This window comes from Pan troglodytes, chromosome 13 (genome assembly GCF_028858775.2).
Source record: "Pan troglodytes isolate AG18354 chromosome 13, NHGRI_mPanTro3-v2.0_pri, whole genome shotgun sequence".
In the NCBI taxonomy this organism is placed as follows: domain Eukaryota; kingdom Metazoa; phylum Chordata; class Mammalia; order Primates; family Hominidae; genus Pan; species Pan troglodytes.
In genome coordinates, this window is record NC_072411.2 from 53,570,145 (window position 1) to 53,582,501 (window position 12,357).

General features: G+C 39.7%; 1 protein-coding gene and 1 long non-coding RNA gene across 22 annotated transcripts in view; one reads left to right on the forward strand and one right to left on the reverse strand.

Annotated features, from left to right (window-relative positions):
- The window catches only part of NEB (nebulin), a 244,262-nt gene that overhangs the window by 50,278 nt on the left and 181,627 nt on the right, over window positions 1-12,357 (reverse strand). For all 21 annotated transcript variants that reach the window (XM_054679823.2, XM_054679822.2, XM_063791165.1 and 18 more), the window contains 11 exons: window positions 11,960-12,064; window positions 11,755-11,859; window positions 10,672-10,770; window positions 10,220-10,330; window positions 5,782-5,886; window positions 5,032-5,136; window positions 4,683-4,787; window positions 2,479-2,583; window positions 2,211-2,315; window positions 1,471-1,575; window positions 30-134 (listed from right to left, as the gene is read on the reverse strand). In XM_054679823.2, coding sequence (XP_054535798.1) covers window positions 30-134; window positions 1,471-1,575; window positions 2,211-2,315; window positions 2,479-2,583; window positions 4,683-4,787; window positions 5,032-5,136; window positions 5,782-5,886; window positions 10,220-10,330; window positions 10,672-10,770; window positions 11,755-11,859; window positions 11,960-12,064 — 1,155 coding nt within the window. The remainder of the gene's footprint in view (window positions 1-29; window positions 135-1,470; window positions 1,576-2,210; window positions 2,316-2,478; window positions 2,584-4,682; window positions 4,788-5,031; window positions 5,137-5,781; window positions 5,887-10,219; window positions 10,331-10,671; window positions 10,771-11,754; window positions 11,860-11,959; window positions 12,065-12,357) is intronic.
- On the forward strand, window positions 271-11,755 carry LOC134808042 (uncharacterized). Its single transcript, XR_010150093.1, has 3 exons — window positions 271-372; window positions 8,004-8,096; window positions 11,646-11,755. It is a non-coding gene; the product is annotated as an uncharacterized LOC134808042 (long non-coding RNA).

Below are 12,357 nucleotides of genomic sequence, written 5' to 3' on the forward strand. Positions count from 1 at the left end.
CTTAATTGGAGCAGTTTATTCATACATACCTCATTCATCAATTGAGTTGCATACTTGAAATGCCTATTGATCGGAGAGTCGGCAACATACTTGAAATCTGACTTTGTCCTTTCAAATACTTCTTTATACTTATACTAGAAAAAACAGAACATGGTTACTTGACAGCAGGCTATGATTATCTTAAGAATGAGACATGCTGTTTATCATATGATATAATTGTGATAATTAATTCATAGAACTAACACATATTCGTTTGTTTGTTTTGAGACAGGGTTTCGCTCTGTTGCCCAGGCTGGACTGCAAGGCACAGTCATAGCTCACTGCAACCTCCGCCTCCCAGGCTCAATCGATCTTCCCGCCTCAGCCTCCCAAGTAGGTGGGACTACAGGTTGTACACCACCATGCCTGGCTAATTTATGTATATTTTGTAGAGATGGGGTTTTGTCATGTTGCCCAGGCTGGTCTCAAACTCCTGGGCTCAGGCTATCTGCCTGCCTTGGCCTCCCAAGTGCTGGGATTACCTGTGTGAGCCACAGAACCCAGCCAAGCTAACACATATTTACTGATTGTTTATTCTGCCTCCAAGACAATAAAGGGTAGAACTGCCTAGATGTCTTGAAAACTAGCCCAAAAGTGGACACGACGAAAACACTTCCATTGAATGGATGCCAAATAGATTTATTTTCCATATTGGGCAAAAATTTAAATCAATGTCTAGTTTATTTCTATATATTATAATTATTATTTAACTTTGAAAGTATTTTCATGTGCACTTGAAGGTTTTTAGTACATTAATTTGAAGAGTTTTCCAGTAATTAATCAGATAATCATAATCTTCTAAGAGCAGGTGTGGGGTATGACCCAGCTAGCATGCCACCTGTTTTTAAACAGCTTCATGAATTAGAATAGGTTTCACCATTCCACAGTATTGTAACAAACAAAGAAGAATATGCCCTAGAATGAATCTGGCCCACAACATCTTCTTAGATCTTTTATTTACTATCTGGCATTTTTCAGGAAAAAGTTTGCTGGATCCTATTGTACAGCCCAAATGCAAGTGAATTGAATTGCTTTATGTTGTAAATAGGAAAATGAGGCTATAAAAACTAGGTGGTTTGCCCCACGTCATACATTATTTGTGGATTAAAATAACCCCACTTTATATTGGCTGTCATATCAGCTTTAATAGGAGAAACCACCCAGAGACATATTAATAAGGAGAGAGTTCTAGAAGAATCATGAGGGGTTGAACAGAGTTGATTTTTCATCAAATTCAAATAAATGCCTTCAGTCAATGAGGTTAAAACCCAAGAGTTTCCTAGCAGTGAACAAGTAAGTATGTACTCAAACTATAAGGTCTAGAAGCCATGATAGGGATGGAAACATGAAAGACTATTTCTCAGTGCTAATTCTCTCTGGGTACAGGTATATGTCGAATGGATGAGGCCAATTCTCCTTGAGTATATATACCTTGCTGTAGAGAGTCTTGTTCTTTTCAGCCAGAGTGAAATCAGGGGTATCATAGGCATAGCAACCAATGCCTTTAAGCCAAGTCAAGTCTTCTTTATATTTTACCTGGGAGAAGAAGAACATCAAAGAGTTCTAAGAAGCCATCTCCAAACAGCAATAAGTTAGTATCTATACAAGTGGAACAAACAGAAGCACTACCCCTTGAGGTATATGAAATAATAAAGTATTAAAACAATTATTTAAAAGACATTTTCAGTAATACTGACCTTTGGTATATTGTTTTATAACATATGGAAGTTTTCCATTTTTAATACTAATTAAAGCAATTCAAATTTAACAGGCATACTTTCCTAGATAGTATATCATTAGCTTGGCAGCTATATTTTCATACACAGAGCTGAACTTTCTAAGTGAGCATTGTTATGTGTCTTAATTGCTTCATGAAGTTGTCACTTCATTGGATCAAAATAGGCTATTTCCTAGATGATATATATCACTTCCGGTCCTGTAATATGATATCATACATTTAGGAGAAAAATGAGGTTTATAAATTTGAATATATATTTCCTTCTCCCAAGTTGAAATTCACTCACTTAGCAACTGAGTTTTATGATTTAAACATCCACACACAAAATCTAAAATCTAGCCAAGAGTTTCTTCAGTTTTTATGCCGTGTATGATTTCAGAGCTTATATGGGAATATGAATTTATATGTGAAAATAGAAGATGTCAACACTCACATCACTGACTGCGTCAGTGACTGCTCGGTGGTGGAAATGCTCTGGACGATCAGGAATGGACCTCCAGATACCCAACTGGCTCATGTAGTTCTCCTTGTATTTTATCTGTTATAAAAAACACAAAGACAGCTGTAAGTCTTACCCAAAGTTAATGTAAATATGGCTTCTTTCTGGAGAATTTCAGAAGAGGGAGGTTGCTAAAAAATATATGTATATGTATATGGTGAGTTGTAGAGCCCAACACAAGTAGAAATATTTAGGGACATACTTTACTGATGTCATCTGTGACTTTGCGATGATAGACAATGTCTAGGGCATCTTTCACCGTGTGGTATTTCCCTTTGGTCTTTTGAAATGTTTCTTTGTAGCGTAGCTAGAAAGAGAAAAAGCACATGAATTACAAAAAAACTACCAAGTTAAATAATTGAGCTCTTTTAAGCATGAACTCTCTTGTCTTCTCTCTGGTTTTCCCATGAATACATTTAGGAAAAATTTAAAAGCTTATTTCAGACCCTAGAAGAGAAAAAGAACACTAGGGAAAACTAATGAAATCCAAAGCAACTATGGAGTTTAACCGATCATAATGTATCAATCTTGGTTCACTGATCATGGCAAATCTACAATGGTGATACAGGTGTTAGCAACAGGAGGATATGGGTGTTCCCCTGGGTGTGGGGCATGTGATAACTCTGTACAATTTCAGTAAATCTAAGACTACTTAAAATAGAAAGTTTATTTAAATATAAAACATAAACCAAAAGTTCATTTGAGAGAAAAAAAAACCCCAAACAAACAACATTGTTGAGCCCAAGATATGCTAATGTACATGGAAAAGGGGAAAAGGTTTAGCTTCTAACTCCTAGTATTAAAATGCCTTCTTCACTAAGCAGTCTTAAAACTTCATTTCATTATAATCTTTATCTTTGTGATATTTCAAGAGAAAACAGCTCTGATTCTAACCTGAGAATATCATAGATGATTCATCTAATCTACACAAGATGGGTGCTTCTCTGCACAACCTATTTTCAATGTCAAACAGTTCTTTTCTTTTGGGAAGTTAACTGAGCAAACACACAGTGAAAGATGTCTTTTCTTTGACTTTGTAATTTTGTTTTTTAGATGGATCATAAGATCGCTTAGATCTACTTGTGGGGCTAGCCATGGTTAATACTGAATTAAATGCCAGATACTACCCTTGTTACATTAGACTATTGTAAAGATTAGAGTTATCAGAATTGCTACTGATAAAGCCCTAGGGATGGTGCTGTCCAGTGGGGCATGATGAATCCCAGGGCCAATTTCAATGTGTGGCCACCGCTGTAAGATATTAATTCAGCTTGGCTCAAATAAATATTCAACAGTAACTTTGAAGTGATAATGATGAAGGATGTCACAAGAAGACTAAAAATATCCTAGAAGGTAGATTTTGAGGGGAGTATATGATTTTTTCCCAGCTTATATTTTAAGCACTAACTGGCATTGCCTTTTTCTAACTAGTAGGCTCTTCTCTTCTCCAAATAAAAATTCCTAACAAAATTATGGAACTGAGATATTGTTCACATTTGCTGTGCCTTCTCTTTTCTGCTTTAGGCTTACTGCAATTACCTTAAGATGCCTTGAAATCCTAGAGCTATGTTGCTAAGTTGAGGGGGTCATGAAGTTGGCTTGATTTTTGGCTCAGTTTAAGTCTCAACATGTCTAGTCCTCTAGGGGTGTGGCTCTGGTAATGGGTACAGTGAATTCCTGGTTGGACCCTGAGACACAAAACCCGTAAGGATTGGCTATTTACCTTGGATTCACTACTTCACATCTTCATTAACAGATTATTAACAGATTATTACCATTAAAAGGCAGCCTTGCCCTCGATTGTGTGATATGGAAAATGAACGTCAGTTCCCCCTAATTTTAACCACTGTGTCATGCATCATTCACATGATCTATATGCAATTAAGAGAAGAAAGGGAACAAACATTTTCTGAGTAACTAGGAGCCCAGCAGCATGCTAGACACTTATACATTATCTTGTTTGGTTTTATTTAATTATCACAATTCTCATTGTCATTCCACATATATGAAAAGAGACTCGGAAAAATTAGACAGATGATATAGAGTCATACAGCAGGCAAGTAACAGCATCAGGATTTGAATCCATGTCTGGCTGACTGCAAGACCATAATTTTATGGATAAGTAAATTAACTGTCAAGTATCCCCAGAAAATGCTGCTGAAGAATTATAAGAAAGGGTCATATTTTTATTCAGGAGAGAATTTACAATAGGCTTCTGGTATCTCTCAGCTATTTTGCCTGACTAGTATTGTTTGGGCATTTTTTTTTCTCTTTAAAAAAAATGTGTGTTTTTTTCCTAGGCCATGGTTTAGAACTATGGATATGGTTGAAATATGTTATGTTTCTTAGGTACTTCAACCTCAGCTCTCCCCATCACAACAGAAGAAAAAAGGAAGGGATGCATACATCACTGGCATTCCAGTAAGCCCTCTTGGCTCTGATGAGGATTGGTGTATCTGGAACCGGAGTGTACTTGTCTTTCATCTTTTCATATTGAATCTTGTACTTTTTCTGAGAAATAAATACAGAAGAGAGAGACAAGCTTAAGTGTCTTCCCAATTTCCAACCAAGCCACAGGTCTTGTGGAGGGGCACAATGTGTTACACACTTTAAGAGAATAGCTCTGCCTTTTGTGTTTTGATGATGCTGAGCACCATTTATAGTAATGAGCTCTCTGATCAGAGGTAGCAGGGGAAGGTTTTAACAAAGTATTTTTCTTTTTACCCAGTGCCTCAGTGCTGAATTCCCATCTTACCTCGCTGACCATGTCCTTCACGTCTTTAGCATGCTTCAAGGCTGTGGTCTGGTTTCCAGCGTGATGATGGGGTCTCTCTTTGGTGGCAAGTTCAACATACAGATACTGAATAATAGCAGAAAGTGAGGTGTCATAGAGATAAAGCATTTAGTATTTAGCATTCAGTCCACTTCATTCATTTCTAACCATTCAGTGGGAAGGTGGTATCTGCTTACTGTCCTGATGTTTGTTTGCTTGTTTTTTTGTTATATGCGTTTCTGTTCATTTGTTTCTCTGTGTCTCATATTTGAAAACAAATACACATACTCCAGTTATCTAATATGCCTACCACTGAGTATGATCCAAGCAAAGCCATGTGATAAAGAATGCTAACAGAAGTATGAGAAGATTCTGATAGACCCCTCAACATATTTTCCCCTGATTTTTGCATGACTGCATGAAATACAGCTTCGTTTGTCTGCGGATAACAGGAAGATTCTATAGAATGATCAAGCAATTATTTTCATTACTCCAAAACACAAGTTTTATAACACTTAGGAAAGAAGATGTGGCATCCCTTACCTGAGTAAAACACAACCATAATTATCATGGCCCGAAAGAGAACTGCTTCTTCAAGTGCAGTGTTAATGGGCATGAGGTTGCAGCCAGGACAACCAAGTGTGTGAGTCTGCCACTGGCCAGGTGAGGCCAGGCACATATAATCACCCCCTGTGATGCCCAAGTGGCAGGCTTATGAACCTCTGAGCTTACCTGACTCTGAAGCTTCTGCCCTCGCTTGGCTCTTAAAAGATCAGGAGTATCAGGAACTGAAGTAAAGATTGACTTCTGCTTCTTGCCTGCAGCTCTGTAGACCAGCTAGACATAAACCAAGTTATCACCATCATTTCTGTTTCATGGGCATGTTATGTTCTCTGCAGATGCCTTCACTGCTTTTACATAGAAAAGGCAGGAGCCCTCCCACTGCAACGATTGCAGTTTCTTCCCAATAAACCAACCTTTTATTTACCTCCTGCACCCTCCTTTTCTTTTTTCCCTTGTGTCAAAACAAGAGACATTCTCTAGCCTGTCCAAAATTCAAGACTCCTGCTGTGTTCTTGGTCCCATTTGCAGTTGTCCCTTCTAGTACCCTATTCCAGCAACTGTCTCCATCTCCTCTGTATCTTCCACCCTTTCTGTTTTCCCAATCCCCTCTCTTCACCTGCAAACAGACTCAAGACCTCCTGTCATTAATTAAGCCTTTTCCAGTCTCTAGCCAATGGCCTTCATTCTTCTTTTCTCAGCCAAGTTGCCTGTGTTTCTTCTTTGCCTCTCTTTTGATTAATTTCTCAAGACCATAGTTTGGCTCCCACCTACCCACATCAATGAAGTCACACTCATTGAGACTACCAAGAACTTCATGATTGCCATGAACACTTCTCTGTAGCAACTGAAGCTGCTCAGTGTTTCATTCCTGAAAACTCTCTTCTCTGGCTTCCATTCAACCATTCTTCCCTAGGTGGCCTCCTGTCTTTTAGACCTCCTCATCAGCCTTCCTCTGGTTCTGCCCTCATGCAAAGGCTGCTGTTAACTGGGGTGAAGGATTGGCCCCTTTCACCCAATACATTCTCCCGGGGTGATCTCATCTGTACCTGTGATCTCAAGCATCACTTTGAGATTGATAACTTCCAAATCTACATATCCAGTGTCTTTCCTGAGCTCCAGACCCAAGTTTTCTACAACTTTCTGAATTTAGGTGATTTACCATGTTCAATATATAATTCTTTATATTGCCTCTATCTCTATCTCAAATTGCTGCTTCTCCTATTTTCTCTATTTTGCTAAATGACTTGTTGATATCCGTTACTCGGACCAGAAACTTGGGGGAGTCATCCTAGGCTCCTCCCTTATTCCTACATCAAAATGGTCATGAATCCTGGGCTCCTCACTTTGTGATATTCCTGAAATCTGATTATTTGCCAACACCACTGCCCTAGTTCAGCCTTCCATCTTATTTTCTACATGTCAAAACCACCTGCTCAACTCCTCTATTGGACCACCCCACATGAGTCACCCATCTTTCAAAAGTCTGAGACACATATTTTCTTAATGCTCAAATCTATTCTTCATAGAAATAATTCTTCAATGATTTTTCATAAAGTCCAAGGTCATTTATATAACACCTACAAGTCTTTATAACCTGGCTCCAACCCATGTTTCTATAATAGCTTCATTTACCAGCATCCTTCCACACCCTCCATGTGCTATGTAAACTAGTCCCAGTTACTGGAACTCATTATGGCTGCTTTCACAGACTGTCTTTCCTGCCTTGAATGTTCTTCTCCCTTTTATTTGCCTGGAAAACTCCAAGAGTCCATGCTGTCTTGACTGTTCCTATATAAAGCCATTTATCACACCAATGCCTGTTTCTTCTCCGAGACTAGGGCACAGCAGTTCAGTGGTACGATCCTTTCATCAACTAGAGCTCAGACAAAGGGCCTAAAAAAAATAGTTGCTAATGAATGTTGAAGGAATTTAATATAATGCGGCAAATGAGAAAGAACAAATGGATACCAAATAAATTCTAATCATGGATATAAATACCAGTTGAACAGATAAAACGTAAGAAACACACGCACACAGGTCAATTTCTTTAAATCTGAATTATATACAACTGCAAGTTAAAACAAAATGTAACTCGTGTGTTTGGGGCTGTTTTTTCATGTTACTATTGAAAGAGATAAACTAAATGAAAACTTAATGCTTCTTCCAAGCTAAATTTTGAGTAAAGTAAATCAACAACTCTTAGAATTTTATGGTTAAAAGGAGCTCAAATCATCATTTAGTCCAACTCTTCAGTTTAGGAAATTAGGGTGCTAAAGTTGTGAATTACATAAGATCGTATAGCTAATTGGAAGTAAATCTGGGACTAAAACCCAATTCTCCCAAGCAATTTTTTTCTTATTTTTAAATTTTATTTATGTATTTATTTTTAGAGACAGGGTCTCACTATATTGCCCAGGCTGGCCTCAAACTCCTGCACTCCAGTGATCCTCTGGTCTCAGCCTCCCACGTAGCTAGGACAATAGGTATGTACCACTGTGCTTGGCCTCTATGCCATTTCTAGAATTATACATTTCACTGTGTATTATATTTCCCCTGTACTTAGGTATGCATTGCTTATGCTTCTTGGGACAACGTCCCTGCTTCCTAGTACTACAAATGTGTATATGTCAAGAATCTATACAATTGAAAACTCAAAAGTCAGTAACTTCTTTTGGCCATCACACTTTTTACTAACTCAATGTTTTCCAAACTTTCCTGATATTAACCCTCCCCCGCTCTCCACGGTTTTTATTAAAAACAGATTCGTAGGCTGTCTCCCAACCCTTCTAAATTCAGGGGAGTGGCTTGGATCAGCATTTTATCGAGCCTGGGTCATTCTTATGGAGAGGCAAATGTGGTGCAAACTGCTCCACTGAAAAATATCCATTCTTCTTCCTCAGTGCTGATGCGCAACTTGCCCAAAATCCCTCTGGGAATTGGGAAGAGGAGAAACTAAAGTTTTAGATAATTCTGAGCCCAGAAAGCCAAAAAGAGTAAAGGTATTTCAGAGTTATCTTTACTCTGAAGCACTGTAAGTTACCAATTTTTTTAAATTATTACTTGGTAGCTGGAGGAGAGGTGTGGTGCGGTGGTTTTCAACGCAGGCTACATATTATTAAACAGAATCTCTATGGAGCATCTAAAGGTGTATAAATGCCCAGACACGGAGAATCAGTCTGGTGTGGAACAAGGGGTCAGGGCCCTCTCTGGGTGGTTTTTAAATATTCCACAGGTGATTCTCATACTGAGCCAGAGTGGAAAAGCACAACTTTAGCAGGATAAAAATAACGTAAGCGTTCTAGTCTGAGTGCGAGTGCTGGCTGAAATAACACAGTGAAGCTTTTAGGAAAGCAAATTGGCTCAATGTTGCATTTGCAAAAGCTGAAGAGTTAGTCATCCTCTGATTCTGGCTCACTGAGTATAGGAAGCTGCATATCCCTCCACTGAGGGTGACATTTGGTATTTCAGGGCATCGCTAAGAGCCTAAGATTCCTAATCAGCAGCCATCAGAGCTACTGAGAAGGATGAAATGGCCTGGAAGCCAATGCTCAGCTGGGTGAAGCCACAATACAGAATGGTGAATGCACAAACTGATGAATGGAGCTACAATACCAGAGTGACAGTAGAATGAGAATGGCCAACTGACCTATAAGAAGAGCAACCATTTACACTTGTGAAATGCCCTTTGGCAAACATGCACATCTATTATGGCCAAGGCACTATGGGACACATGTAAATAACATGGGGTCCAATCATCAAGGAACCAACACTCTAGGTGAGAGAATCAGATCTATTCACAAATAACTGCAATATATCAGGAGCCTCAATGCCAGATGAAAATGAAACTAAGTAGTCTGAATTTTACTGAATGGGCAGCAGAGCAGGGAGCCACTGAAGACTTCTCCAATGGCACTGCCATGCTCAGGGCTCCTGATAGCAGGAATTAAAGAGAAAGAAAATTTTGAAATAAGTTTAGAGACAACAAAAATAATAAGTAAGATTATTATTTCTAGGCCAGGCGTGGTGGCTCACGCCTGTAATTCCAGTACTTTGGAAGGCTGAGGCGGGCGGATCACCTGAGGTTGGGAGTTCGAGACCAGCCTGGCCAACATGGAGAAACCCCATCACTACTAAAAATACAAAATTAGCCAGGCGTGGTGGCACATGCCTGTAATCCCAGCTACTCTGGAGGCTGAGGCAGGAGAATCGCATAAACCCAGGAGACAGAGGTTGCAGTGAGCCGAGATTGCGCCATTGCACTTCAGCCTGGGCAACAAGAGCAAAACTCCATCTCAAAAAAAAAAAGAAAAAAAAAGGTCTTTCTAATCTATAAAATCATACAAAACCCGTCATCAGCCCTAGACATAGGAAGAGCAAGTATGAATATGCGTATCTTACCAAAAGGGGGCAAAATAAGTAAACTGAGGTAAAGTGCAGTTGGTTAACTTGCTTAGACATAGTAGCCATTCCACAGTTAAGAGGGGAAATATTTTACCTGCCGCAGTTGCCTGAACAGCGATCACTAGAGGAACTAAGAGCCTTGTGGAGTAATTCAGTTTGTACTGGTCAATTTGATTGACTTCAATGACAAGTAAAGCATCCTTACCTCACTCAGATGTGTCTTCAGTTCTTGCACTTTTCTGTATTCTGGAGTGTCAAGCACCACTTTGTATTTGTCTCGCATCTTCCTTGCCTTATCAGTGTATAGGTAATTAGACTTAAAAAAAAAAAACAGAAATACAAGTTGATTAATCATTTAAGGGATTCATGTCATATTGTCTTTCAAATGTCTGGCATGTGTAAGCTGAGCAGGGCTTTCATGTGTCCTGGATGTCTTCCCAGGCAGGAGCAAAAACAATTGTCATTTAACTAAGCTCAGCACCTTTCATAGGAGGCACAGATCACATTAAGGTGATAATCTGCTCAAGTGAGTTAATGATAAATTTCCCCTTAAAAGTAGCTGCAGGCTAATATCCCTTCTGCCTAGCCCTGGAGGCTGGTGATGGGGGCATCCAGCTGTGCAGGGGGTAATTATGCATTGTGATGATGTGCACTCACCCAGAGCTTCCGCAGGTGCCGGGAGCGGACCATGTCAGGAGTGTCATACAGGAAGCAGCCAAATCCCTTCAGGACCTGCAAGTCCTCTTTGTATTTAATCTGAGAGGCAAACACAGAAATATAGCTGGTCATAAGCAAATGTAAGTCAGGAAACACAGAAGATGGAGTAGCAACACTTCTTAATTACTGTATCTTTCATTTTGGTTCATCTACTTTTTTTTTTTTTTTTTGAGACAGAGTTTCGTTCTTGTTGCCCAGGCTGGAGTGCAATGCCAAGATCTTGGCTGACTGCAACCTCCGCCTCCCGAGTTCAAGCGATTCTCCTGCCTCAGCCTCCCTAGTAGCTGGGATTACAGGCGTACATCATCGTGCCTGGCTAATTTTTGTATTTTTAGTAGAGACAGGGTTTCACCATGTTGGCCAGGCTGGTCTCGAACTCCTGACCTCAGGTAATCTACCCACCTCAGCCTCCCAAAGTGCTGGGATTACAGGCGTGAGCCACCGTGCCCAGCCAGTTCATCTACCTTGTACTCTTAGTTTACTTGCACCCAAATAAGTCATGGTTTTTTTCATTTAAGTCTCTAACCCTGAGCTGAGGAGAGAACACTGCTGTTATTTTATTACTATAACATTGATTGGAGAAAAGAACAGATTGAATGGATTGGTCTTTTAGGAGGAGAGAACATACAAGGAGAATGAAAAAAATGGCAGCAAGAAGTTGCTAATGAGGTCAGAGTAGGGATGAGTGAGAGGAAAATACTCAACATGACCTGGGATGGAGGCCACACAGGGAGTTAGGGAGTGAGGAGTTGGAATGATTCCGTGTTGAATGTAGAATGGTGGTCACTGAGTGATCAAGAATGATGGCAATTCTGTCTTCCCCAAGTGGTCCTCTTATTACTGTTTCCATAGCTGTAGAATTGTGGCATCCTCCTCCCACACTGTCTTACCTCCAACTTGTACTCTTTGTTTAGAAGTGCTTATCAGAAAAGGCTGTTCAAAGACCACCGGTTGTTTTAACTGCTGAAAGCAAGCCTGCGTCTTGGTAAGACTACTCCAGAAAGACCCCTACGAGATGCTTACATCGCTGGTGATGTCTCCCACATAGCGGCAATGGATCACTTGGGGTGTGTATGGCAGAGAGATCATGTGGCCCTGCATCTTGAAGAAGTCTGATTTGTAGATCAACTAAAGAAAAAAAAATACCCCAAAACATATGTATTAGAGACCGAATGATTAACATTCATCCCTAGTCTCTACTCCCTGTCTTTCCTAAGAAAATACCCACCTCACTGACAGCCTCTTGTGTCTTCTTGACTTGGCGGATCTCAGGGGTATCGGGAGTTGTATGGATCTTGTCTTTCAGTTTGTGGTACAATTCCCGATACAGTCTCTACGTTGAAGGAAATATCATTACAGGCATTTAGTAGGGGATGACGAGGGCATCTACTGACTAATCAAGAATAAAATATTTTACATAAGGAAGAGGGGAGGAAATATCGAGGATATAGAAAATGATTGAGATTAGGAAAAAAGGAGAAAATGAGAGTTATTTCATTTAGGTGAAGAATTCTGAGCACAAAGCCTTCCACTTTCTATCAGATGGTTGCATAGTAGGATCAGATATGCAAACCAATAGTTGGTGTAGAAAACCAGGATCATGAGTCAGACTAAAATGCAACCTTA